This window comes from Saccoglossus kowalevskii, chromosome 2 (genome assembly GCF_978046115.1).
Source record: "Saccoglossus kowalevskii chromosome 2, keSacKowa6.1, whole genome shotgun sequence".
Classification (NCBI taxonomy): Eukaryota; Metazoa; Hemichordata; class Enteropneusta; family Harrimaniidae; genus Saccoglossus; species Saccoglossus kowalevskii.
In genome coordinates, this window is record NC_140642.1 from 27,410,380 (window position 1) to 27,423,533 (window position 13,154).

The following is a 13,154-nucleotide window of genomic DNA, read 5'->3' on the forward strand; positions in this document are numbered from 1 at the left end:
CGTGGAGGTGGTAAAAACCATGTAAGGTATGTTATTTATTTATTTATTTATTTATTTATTTATTTATTTATTTTTGAATTTTATTACAGTGATACTGACACGGATGATAGTGACGAGAATATCACCGACAAGATTAATTTCAATCTTGTCAGTAAGAGAAAACGTTTTGTCAAAAAGTTTAAGGTGAGTGGAACAGATTGGGTTGTAAAAGTTTCGCATCCAAATGCTAATACGTTCGATGAAGTTCATAACGTATTACACGCTACCTTTCATCAACTGCTCGAACTGATCACCTCTGACCTTGACGGACGTGACCAAATTCGCATTTCCATAAACGTACCCAACTTGAACAACGAAATTTGGCTACCATTTATACCGGTGGAGGACATGAATGTCGACAAGGTGATGTCCAAAGTGGAGAGGATTCTACAATCTTACCAAGATATATCCCTCGAGGAAAACATCACCATCAGGACGGTATCTGTTGAAATGCCCCTTGGTGCCGGCAAAACACGTGGGAGGAAGCGACAGTTTGATACGAAGATCGCAGACAGGTTGAAAAATTCCAAATCTGTCATTGAAATCGTTTCCGATGACCAGATGTGTTGCGCTAGAGCGATCGTGGTCGCCATGGCACACGCAACAAAAGACGAAAATCCACCATCGATGTGGAGTACCATGAAGAGGAAAAAAACGGCAAACTACTCTATGCAATCCGTTCAAGCTAGAGAACTTTTACGGAAAGCCAGAGTCGAACAGGGACCATGTGGTATCGAAGAGATTAAAAAATTCCAGAACGTGTTACCGAATTTCAGAATACACGTATTGTCGCACGATCATTTTGACTCCATCATCTTTGTGGGCGATGCCGCAGAAGGTTCAAAAGACATATATTTGTTTCTAAAAGATAAACACTACAACGTCATCACAAAAATGACAGGTTTTCTAGGAAAGAAGTACTATTGCACTAGGTGTGACAAGTCTTATTCTCACCGTTATGATCACATGTGTCCGACGGGGTGTTTGAGTTGTGGAAATCAAAGGGACTGTGTGGTTACACGATGGCAAAAATGCGGAAATTGTCACAGATTTTTCAAGAACGAAGAATGTTTCGAACGGCATCAAAAGTCGGTTAATGGGGTAAAAACTCTCTGCCAGTCAGTTCAACGTTGCGAAAAATGTCACAAACTCCTCAAATATCGTGATGGGTCTCACAAATGTAACGAAGTTTACTGCAAAACCTGCAAGTCTTTTCAGACGTACGACCACCTGTGTTACATTCAACCACTCACCGATAGAAAAAAGAACCAAGAATCTGACGAATCGATGGAAGAATTTGAGGAGGAGGATGACTCAGACAGCCATGGTAACTACGTCTTTTACGATTTTGAATGCACGACCGACGAACATTGCACTCATATTCCAGATCTGTGCGTAGCGAGAATTCCACCGAATACGGAGAAAGTGTTCAATGGTTCACGTACCTTGGAAGATTTCTGCGAGTGGGCATTAGAAAAAGAGCATAATGGAATGATTTTCATCGCACATAATTCAAAGGGATATGATGGAATTATGATTCTGAAATACTGTCATGATCACAATATACTACCCGAAGTCATCATGAATGGTTCAAAAGTCATGCAACTATACATCCGTCGTGCAGATATCAAATTCATTGATAGCTTGAATTTCCTGCCCATGGCTCTATCTAAACTTCCTAAGACCTTTGGCATAGACGAGTTACACAAAGGCTTTTTTCCCCACCTGTTTCCGAGAACCGCTGGAGACAGTTACAGAGGACCGATACCCGAGGATCGTTATTTTGACCCAGATGGTATGAAGGAGGAGGTTAGAAAGAAATTCTACACATGGTACAATGGAGAAGTAGAAAAGAACTCTGTTTATGATTTACGTAAAGAACTGCTCAAGTACTGTCGGAGTGACGTACGCATACTCGAAGAGTGTTGTTTGGCATTTAGATCAATGATGATGGATCTCACCGAAGTTGACCCTTTCAGCTGTTGCATCACGATCGCCTCCGTGTGCAACGTCATATTTCGAAAGAATTTCCTGACTCCTGATACAATCGGTGTTGTGCCTGAGAAAGGTTATCTCAGCGCCCAGAATCAATCCGCAGATGCTATAAGGTGGATGGAATACGAGGCACACGTCAATAATACGCGTATTCAACATGTTCGTAATTCCAGAAGAGAGATGAAAATCGGACCTTATCACATAGACGGATATGATGCTTCTACCGAAACCTTGTATGAGTACTACGGTTGTTACTTCCATGGGTGCCCAAAGTGTTTTCCCAGAAGAAATGAAACAAATCGCAAGAATGAACTCAGTATGACATCCCTCTATGAAAGGCTACTGGCGAGGGAAGAGTGGTTGAAATCGAAAGGATACTCGCTAGTCACCATGTGGGAATGTGATTTCAAAAACCTGATGAAGATCAATCACAAAGTCGAGAGGTTTGTCGGAAACTTAGATATCTCAAATCCTATCAGAGGCAGAGAGGCTTTTCTCGGCGGTCGTACTAATGCTCTGCGTCTGTATTACGAGATCAAGGAAGGCGAAAAGATAGAATATGTTGACTTTTGCAGCCTCTACCCATACATCAATAAGACCTCGCGATATCCAGTTGGCCACCCAACAGTCGTAACTAAAGACTTTATCGTCAAACCCACGGACTATTTCGGTATTATCAAGTGCGATGTTTTACCTCCGAGGAAATTGTATATACCAGTTCTACCTTTCAGGGTGAACAACAAACTGATGTTCCCACTCTGTTCCAAATGCGCGGAAACCATGAATCAAGACAAATGTCACCACAGTGTCAATGAACGTCAACTGACGGGTGTTTGGTGCACTCCGGAATTGAAAAAGGCTGAAGAAGTAGGGTATCACATCACCAAGGTATATGAAGTTTGGCATTACGATGAGTCGGCAACCTACAACCCCGAGACTGGAGAAGGAGGGTTGTTCACAGAGTACATCAACATGTTTCTGAAAATTAAACAAGAGTCTTCTGGTTATCCCGAGTGGTGTCACACCGTTGAAGACCGAACCATGTACATCCAAAGATACCACGAAAGAGAAGGTATCGTCTTGGATAGAAGCAAGATAACCCCAAATCCAGGCCTCAGAGCTCTTGCCAAGCTAAACCTCAACTCATTCTGGGGAAAGCTGGGACAGAGATCAAACTTTGGACAGAGCACATATGTAGAAACGTCCGCCAAACTGTTGGAAATGTTGATGGATAGTACAAAGAATGTCACAGATCTTTCTTTTGTCTCTGACGAAATGGTTCTTGTCCAGCACTGCGATAAAGAAGACTACATTACCGAAGCACCCAATACGAACGTTGTACTGGCTGCCATGACGACAAGCTATGCTCGACTTAAACTCTACAGTGTTCTGGAGAAATTAGGTAGTAGAGTCTTGTACTTTGACACAGATTCTATCATTTACATCCACCGAGCTGGAGAATGGGATCCACCAACAGGTGATTATCTCGGAGATTTGACGAGAGAAATAACTCCAGTGGATAATTACATCACACATTTCGTATCGGGAGGACCGAAGAATTACGCATACCGATTACACAAACCGGACAAAAGTGGGAACCAAACAGTGTGTAAAGTGAGAGGGTTCACCCTCAATTACAGAAATCAACTGGAAATTAATTTTGACTCCATGAATCGACTCGTTCGGAGAACAAGCGGGCCTCTACATGTCAAAGACCCCCGAAAAATAACGCGCAAGGGAGATAGAATATTCAATAGAGAAGAAGTTAAAACATACAGTTTAGTGTATGACAAACGGGTGATACAAGACGATTACTGTACCCTCCCATACGGTTTCTAAAAACAAAACAAAAAATATATAAATAAAAGCGAGATCATCGTTTACTCCATTCATCCATTTGAACTTTGAACAATCACATTGACATGGATTCTACCAAATCGGACATGGTTCTATCACTCATCTATTCTGGCTTATGCACACTACCTTATTTTGTTTTGAACTGGATGTTGAAAAAGTACATTGAAGAACGTAAAAAGAGACGCGATAACGAGCGAGGTTCTATTATATCGTCATGGATGCAAGATTGAAACACCCATTTACCTCTCTTGTGTGCGGTCCTACACAGTCTGGAAAGACGTTTTTAGTCAAACAGATATTAGAACAATGTGACAGCGTCATATCTCCACCACCAGACGTTATCTATTGGTGCTACGGCGAGTTTCAGCCAGCCTATTTGGAAATGATGAAGACAGTGCCTCAAATTCGTTTATCGAAGGGATACCTCCAGATATTGGTAGAATAATTGAGCCGTCTAAAAGAAACTTGTTGGTGATAGATGATCTGATGACAGAAACGGGTAACGATAAACAAATCGCCCAGTTCTTCACGAAGGGATCTCACCATCGAAATTTATCCGTGATACTGATTTTGCAAAATCTCTTTCATCAGGGCAGACAATCGAGAACCATCAGTCTCAACACGCACTACATTTTCCTGTTTAAAAATCCAAGGGACGCATCACAAGTCAACGTTCTGGCTAGGCAAATGTACCCCGGAAACATTAAGTTTCTTCAGGAGGCATTCACCGATGCCACCCAAGAACCTCACGGTTACCTCCTCGTGGATCTGATGCCAGACACCCCTGAGGAAATACGCATTCGAACGAACATACTTTCATCTCAGGTACCGATAGTGTACGTGAGAAAGGTATAAAAAAAAGACAGTCTTTCATCGTCAGTCATTTCACCATGTCATCCCGCATGCGAAAGAACGCTGATTTTCTCTCTGTATTGCACAAGGCCAACTCGAAACAACAAAAGGGGATAATTGATGGAGCCTCTAGTGACTTGATACAGTGTCTGTGCGAATGCTCGCTCAATGTGTTGAAAGGGAACGTCCAGCTATCACCTAGTCAGAAACGAAAATTGGCGTTGTACGTGAAACATCTCCGAGTACTGTCCAATAAGAAAACTTCAGTCAAGAAAAAGAAAAAAATTCTGGTTCAGAAAGGGGGTTTCCTAACCGCCTTAATCGCTCCCTTAATTTCGAGCATACTCCCACCTTTACTCGGTCTTAAATAGATGGAATCCGTGAAGAAGATGGCTTTAGTCCCTGCTGAGCTATTATCTACCATTCAAAGCCAGAATGCTCAAATGACGAGACCTGTGGTGAAATCATTGACTTCGCTGGATAGAGACATGAATGACATAACGCAAATGGAAGAATTGCCTGAAGATGAAAAAGTCAAACTGTACCAACAAGTTCTGCGCAAGTACTTGTTGTTGCGGGAGAAGAAAAACGAACCGATTCCAATCTCCGTTACGCAGCAATTACCCAGTGCTGTCCCTGTAGCCGAACGGGAATATGAACCAGACAAAGACGGTGTACCAGATCAAATTACATCCGAAGTCTTACAAAGTGTTCCCAAGAGCATGCAGAGAAAAGCGAAGCTTCTACTACAGAAAGTTAAACAGAACCAACGGGTCGAATGGGGTGAAAATGGTGAATTAATCATTGATGGACAATCCGTGCCAGGCACGCACATCATCGATTTAGTCAATGATTTCTTGCGTAAAAGGAAGAATTTCACCCCCACAGGTTGGAGAGAATTTGCCGAAGTTATGAAAATGTCAAATGTACCTCAAGACCTAGTTGGCAATACTGATCGGTGGTCTTACATGCATACCAACACACTCAAGGGGAGAGTTCCGAAGAGACGTGGACCCCATGTGGTTTCCACCCCCATTCATCCTCGACACACGTGGGTGACGTATTAAATAGAACCTCTTCGCAACCGCTAGATCTCACTTTGGTTCAGTCGGTCATGATGGATCCACGCTGTCCTGCTTTGCTTTCGTTTATCGAACGTATCCACTGCCTCTGCGCGTGTGAAATAACCACACCCGTAAACAATGACGAAGAAGATGGACACCGTCCTAGACGAACTGTTTTACGATGTCCAAAGTCCTGGAAGTTACGGGGGTTTGAATTCCCTTTACGCTGCCGTAAAAAAAACAAAAAGAGGAAAAAAGATAACCAAGTCGGACGTGAAGAAGTGGTTGAGTAAACAGGATACATACACTCTGCACAAACCCTCCAGACGGTCCTTTAAAAGAAGGAGGGTAGTGGTTTTCCAAGTGGACGAGCAGTGGGAGGCCGATCTATGCGATCTCTCCTCGATATCCAGATACAACAGAGGATACAAGTTCTTATTGACGTGTATCGACGTTTTTTCGAAATATGCTTTCGTCGTACCTCTGAAAGACAAGAGAGGGGGGAGTTTGGTCGAGGCATTTCGGAAAATACTTAAGAAGGGGCGTCGCCCCGACGTTTTGCACACGGACAGAGGAACTGAATTCACCAACAGACTTTTTCAGAACTACCTCAAGAGCGAAGACATTAAGTTCTTCACTACAGGCAATGAGACTAAAGCCAGCGTTGTGGAGAGATATAACAGAACCATCAAGGGAAAAATTTTCAGATATTTCACGAAGAACAACACGTTGACTTATCTACCTGTATTAGACGACATGGTACGTTCTTACAACAATACTCATCACAGAAGTATAAATACCAAACCCTCACTTGTTACCTATGCAAACCAGAAAAAGGTCAGAGACGTATTGTATGGTGATTTAAGCACAGAGAAAAAGGGGTGGAAGAAGATTTATAAACTCGGTGACAGAGTCAGAATCAGTAAAACCAAACACGTTTTCAAGAAAGGATACTTGCCCAATTGGACCGAAGAGGTATTCACGATTGTTGGACGCCTCAATACGCAACCACCTGTTTACAAAATTTCAGATTACAACGGTGAAATGTTGGAAGGTACTTTCTACGAAGAAGAACTTCAGAAAATAGTAAAGGACGATGATGCATTGTACATTGTGGAGAAAGTACTGCGCAAGAGAAAACGTAAAGGCCGTGTGGAATATTTCGTTAAGTGGCGTGGGTATGACGATTCGTTTAATTCTTGGATCAGAGACTTGGAACATTTATAAATACCTTTTCACACGATGACCTGATTCATTTCAAAGATCATCATGTCGGGGCAGGATTTCTTTTTGACGCTCCCTAGTAATACCTCGCTTGATGTGTTCCCGAACAACACGTTGACAAAATACACTGTCAAACTACCGAGAACGGTTTCGTTAGATGGCAATTGGGAAGTAGCGTTGGCCGACATCCACTACCCAAATTCATGGTACAATGTTGTACATGGTGAAAATAGGATCTTTTACGATGCCTCACCCAGTCTGAGAGATCACGGAGAAGTGAAATTGAATCCGGGCTACTACAACTCGATCGAAATGATTTTAGACGCGATTCGAGAAAAAGGTCTGCCAGATGAAATACTGATGACATATAATTCGAGGTCTAGGAGAGTGACCATTGCGGTCGAAGAAGGAGCTCGTGTAATCTTGATGGGGGGATTGGCCGAACTGTTAGGATTTCCCACAAATACAACAATTACAAACGAAAGACGCACTAGTCCCTACCTTGCTGATGTTAGAAGTTTGTATTCTCTCTACGTGTATTGCAATATAGTCGAACACCAAATGGTCGGTGATGTTTCCGTACCTCTCTTGAGAATAGTCAACATTGAAGGAACCCACGGTGATAGCGTCAATCACACTTACAACAAACCATACTTTCTCCCAATTCGAACGTCAACATTCGAGACTGTGGAGATTGATATAAGGTCTGATACAGGGGAGAAGGTGCCATTTCAATGTGGGCGTGTGATCGTGACGCTGAGTTTTCGCAAAGCTCGTCCTTCGCTAGTGTGAAGAAAAGGAAATGAACAGACATCGACCTTACACCCCCCACGTGGGGGTTTATAGAAATTACTACATGAATCAGATTGGACGGGGATCTGTATTTTCTGGCGCAAGACTGCAACGTGGATATGGAATCGGAAGTATGTTTTCTGGATTGGCGAGATCGGCCGCACCTCTGTTAACACAGGGTCTGAAAGCAGTGGCAAAACCAGCGCTCGATGCCGGTTTGGGTATTCTAGGTGACGTTGTACAAGGGAAAAACTTTAAAAAAGCGGCTTCGAGTAGAGCAAAGACTGCAGGTCGTCAAATTACTTCTTCGGTATTGAGCAATTTATTTGGAAGACCCTCTCAAACAGGACGAGGACGCAGCATCAAAAGGAAGAAGACAACAACGAGACGTGTCATTTCTTCCAAGGCTAAGAAGAGGAGAAGATCTCAGGATATATTCGACTGAACATCATGGCTTTTGTACACGAACACTCCTGCGAATGTGCAAAGACGGAACTCGATCTCTTTACTATTCCTCCGACACAGACAAGTATTGAAAAAGGAAGTTATGAAGAGGTAAACCCACTCACGAATATAGCCGATGGTCCGATCGAATTCGTAATACCTTCGGCCGGAAGTGACTACATCGATATTGGTTCTACGCTTTTGCACATCAAGGCTAAAATCACGAATGCCAACGGAAGTAATTTGGCTGCGGACGCCACTGTAGGGCCTGCAAACTTGTGGTTGCATTCCCTCTTCAATCAAATCGATGTGTACCTGAATGGAAAGCAGATTTCGGACGCATCTCCTACTTATTCTTACAGAGCCATGATCGAAACGCTATTGAATTATGGAGGGGACGCCAAATCAACGCAGATTGGTGCTGCAATATTTGAGAAGGACACTGCTGGAAAAATGAATGTCGCAAACCCGAGAGCTGATGATGGTGATGCTAACATGGGACTCAAACGTCGATACGCATATACATCGCTCAGTAAGACGGTCGACATGATCGGACGAATACACGGAGACATATTTTTTCAACCAAAGTATTTACTCAATGGGGTGGAAGTTAGACTGAAATTACATCGAAGTAAAAATCAGTTCTGCTTGATCAGTTCAACCGAAAATCCAGGATTCAAAGTAGTCATCACCGATGCTACCCTCCTAGTGAGAAAAGTCAAGTTGAGCCCCAGCGTACAACTGGGACACGTTGAAGCGTTGAAACAGGGTACTGCAAAATACCCCATCGATCGATGCGTTATGAAAATCGCTTCCATCCCTGCTGGTACAATGTCATTAAACAAAGATTTGATCTTCCTCGGTCAGCTGCCCAAAAGGATCATCCTGTGTCTGGTTTCTAATACGTCTTTCAACGGATCCTACGAAACAAATCCATTCAACTTCCAGAATTACGGTATCACATCACTGGTTCTCAATGTTAGAGGTGAGCAAGTTCCGGCAAAGCCATTGAAGACGGACTTCACAGCAGGTGGTGGTAGAAGTTGCATCATGGCTTATTACAGTCTATTTACCGGTACAAATAAAATGGGTCAAGACCAAGGCAACGGCATCACTCGAGACGAATATCCCGAAGGGTACACAATCTTCGCATTTGACCTCACTCCCGACGAATCGGCCAGTGATTATCACCTCAATTTGATACAAGAAGGAAAGATTGGTCTTGAGATTCAGTTCAGACAAGCATTGACTGAGACTGTGTCTGTTTTGATTTATGCTGAATACGACAACATTATCGAGATTGACAGAGACAGAAACGTATTGATCGATTTCTAGCTGCGATGGACACGAATCAACTGAATCGTATTCTGTCAACTAATCCATACACTAGAAATGTGTTCTTCGGCGTTTATGCTAGAGATCAACTGCCTAAGGCAAAAGTGTTGGAGTATCCTGCAGCGTTCGTATCAAACACCGATGACAGTAGCGGAGGTGGGACACATTGGGTGGCTTTTTATCTAAAGGATCCCTACCGCGGAGAATATTTTGACTCGTACGGATGTCAACCTTATTACGTGGAATTTAAGAGATTTCTCGATAAAAACGTTTGTACATGGATCTACAATCATCAAATACTACAAGCTCCGTTCTCTACAGTGTGTGGTCAATACGTCCTGTATTAATTGCTGCGCAGATGTCAAGGGGAACCTATGAAGTCCGTAGCCGACTCTTTTACGCATGATAGACATTTGAATGACATTTATGTGAACAGATATATCGAAAACGTAACCGGACTCAACCTCCCTATTTATGACAAATATTTTTTCCCACACAGTTTTACTAGATGACTTATACTTTTGAAATTCCACATGTATATATAACTTGTACCCTCTTTATGTAACTATCGATTTCATATTATTTCTCTTTTTTTCTTTTCATCACAGATGAGCGATTCTGATTCTGATTAGAAAAAAGTGTGTATTGACTCTTCGATGTTACTCGTTTTTCTCGTTTTTTATTATAATCGAATACTTAACCGCATTTGAAAATGTATGTATTTTCAATGTATGTATGTATCTATGTATTTTCAACCTTTTTTAAAAAATGTCGTTTTTAAATCATATTATTACTCCTAAGAATATCATTCTTATATTACTCCTAATAATATCATTCTTATATTACTCAGTGTGAATACTTAACAGCGTTTGAGAATGTATACCATTTCAATTTATGATTAATTACTTCAAAAAACTACAAAACACAAAAAAAACAAAAAATATATTTCATGTAACTGATCTTACTAGTTTTTTTGTCAAAATGTATACCCTATGTATTTCAACCATTTTAAAAATGTCATGTTTTTTAATATTAATATTCTTCTTTTATGTAATAAACTCTGTTAGTTTTTAAAATGACGTGTATTTATTTGTGTTTGTGTGTGTATGTGTGTGTGTGTGTGTGTGTGTGTGCGCCCTCTACAGTTCGTTCAGAAAATTCCTTCGTGACGTAATTTGGTTGTGAGCGCCCTCTACAGTTCGTTTAGTCATCAATTATGCTAATTCACACAATCCCATTGTGACATATTCCCATTGTGACGTCCATGAGGGCGCTGTTCATGGGATGACGTCATTACGATGACGTCATATTGGGATAGGATGACATGACGTCATGAACAGTGCCCTCATAAGATGACATCACATTTTATGACGTCTTCACCCCAATATGACGTCACCACCCCATCCAAATATGACGTCATAAACAGCGCCCTCATAATTTATTCACATATTCCCATTGTGACGTCATCCGGCGACACTATAGGTCATAATTTATTCACATATTTCCATTGTGACGTCACATCCTGGCGACACTATAGGTACGACCATGAGGGCGCTGTTCATGGGATGACGTCATTACGATGACGTCATATTGGGATAGGATGACGTCATCCCATCCAAATATGACGTCAAATCACGGGATGACGTCATCCTATCCCAATATGACGTCATCGTAATGACGTCATCCCATGAACAGCGCCCTCATGGTCGTACCTATAGTGTCGCCTAAACTACTTCTAATGTATCTTAGCCTAGTATTTTCTTTTTGAACTAAGGTCAAATTCCATCAGTTTGTCAAAATGTATGTTTTTCAGCGAATAATTTTGAAGCCTGTCACAGCACAAACAACTATGTGAATCGACGCCGGTGATTGGATTGTACGACGACCCTTCAATGAGCGTCAAATATGCTTTGTTACAACATCATTGATTGGCTGAGAGTCACCTGATCGGAGCACGAACTGGGTCACAGAACCATATTTGTCCGTATTATCAACAGGACTTTGCAAAATAACCACACCCACATTTTCCACCTTTTTTAGCGCGGAAGTTGCCAACAAATGTAAAAAAATCGTGAATTTCATGGATTCGAATAAAATAAAGCAAGCGATTGATAAGGATGATTCTTAATATTTTCCCCGATGCTCTTCGAATTTTTATTTTTTTTTATTTCAAGGTAAGAAATGGCTAGTTGAAGTTGCATCGTCTTCAATGCGGTTGTTTCACCGCGAACAACTCTAGCTCTGTTTTGGGCATGGTTTAGTTTTGCGATGTAAAATAAAATATATATTAAAATAATAATACTTGATTAATTATTTGGGGTTTCAGCCCACAAATTACGGACATGATCTCCATGAATTACGGTCCATGTTTGTCTTCTCTCGGCTGATTGTCACGGCGTTGATCGACGCCCTTCCTAAACTCAGTATGGAGAAACCAATGGGGATCGACATTCCAAACAAACAATCGAAATTATCAACGAAAGACGAGATTTTTCTAGATATTTACAAACATACTGTCATGACAAACATATGTAAAATTAACAAATACACAAAGAGGTGTAATATTAGGTTTTATTTTAGGCTTAGAAATATTTTCTTTCACTCAGCCCATGCATGTAACTGCCATTTAGCTTTACGGTCCTTCAGCATCGGGGGAAAACAACAATAATTATACAAAACACATTGCAAAGACTCAACAATCAGGAAAGAAACCCCAGACAACCATGTCGTACTTGTGTTGAAATACATTTTGTATTTCACGTCAGAATATTGTTTAAAATAAAATATTCAGTCCAAGCCAAATCGAGGTCAAAGGGTCAGGTTGCGTGCATATAATTATATATAGTTAAAACAAAAAGTATTTGAACTTTTGTCAGCTGTTCAACATCTATAAAAATCAGAAAGACAATTATAAGACAATGTGAACCTCGGAAATTATTCTGTTAGTCCGAATTTTAAATGCGCGCGAGCGAGCAGGTGGGCGGTGATATTTCGGGGTTTGCTCGGTCGAAAAAAAAGCGGAAATTGTCCGGTTGAATTCAACAAGCGAGAGAAAAAGGTGATTGGAAAGCGGAAGCGGGCGGGAGGTTGTGCGAAAGGAGTACTGTAACTTTGCACAACTTTCTTTTAAATCGTTTTATTTTCCAAGTCAATATTCTATTTTACTAATACATTTTTTTTCTAACGCAATGGCGAAGAAAAGAAAGAAAGCGTTGACAGACGAGGCAAAGAAAAATCTGCCACTCAGTGTCGCACTCTGACACAGCAATTTTTGTTCAAACATCGGCCATTTTGTTTCACCATGAAAACCGTTTTATTAGATGTCTTATTTGAGACACTTGAAGGATTAGCTTGTTTGTAAACTGTCAGCGTGTACAGTGGGACAGTAATGTTTGTCAGAGGATTATCCCTCGTTGTTCGTTTGCATAACAATGGAAAACCCGAACGTTCCTGGAGTACGGACTCAAATGCCAGCAGTTTTCTTCATTTTTCACGCTCGAGTTTGAAATTATTCATTATCTGACACTCTTTATGAGTTCTATGATATCAGTG

General features: G+C 41.3%; 1 protein-coding gene across 1 annotated transcript in view; it reads left to right on the forward strand.

Annotated features, from left to right (window-relative positions):
- LOC146748634 (uncharacterized) overlaps positions 1 to 10,308 on the forward strand; it is a 12,639-nt gene extending 2,331 nt beyond the window's left edge. Inside the window, exons 9-11 of the mRNA XM_085505548.1 lie at positions 1 to 26; positions 90 to 183; positions 10,211 to 10,308. The exon at positions 1 to 26 is cut by the window's left edge and continues 214 nt beyond it. Coding sequence (XP_085361674.1) covers positions 1 to 26; positions 90 to 183; positions 10,211 to 10,234 — 144 coding nt within the window. The 3' untranslated portion in view covers positions 10,235 to 10,308. The remainder of the gene's footprint in view (positions 27 to 89; positions 184 to 10,210) is intronic.
- The last annotated feature ends 2,846 nt before the right edge of the window (positions 10,309 to 13,154 follow it).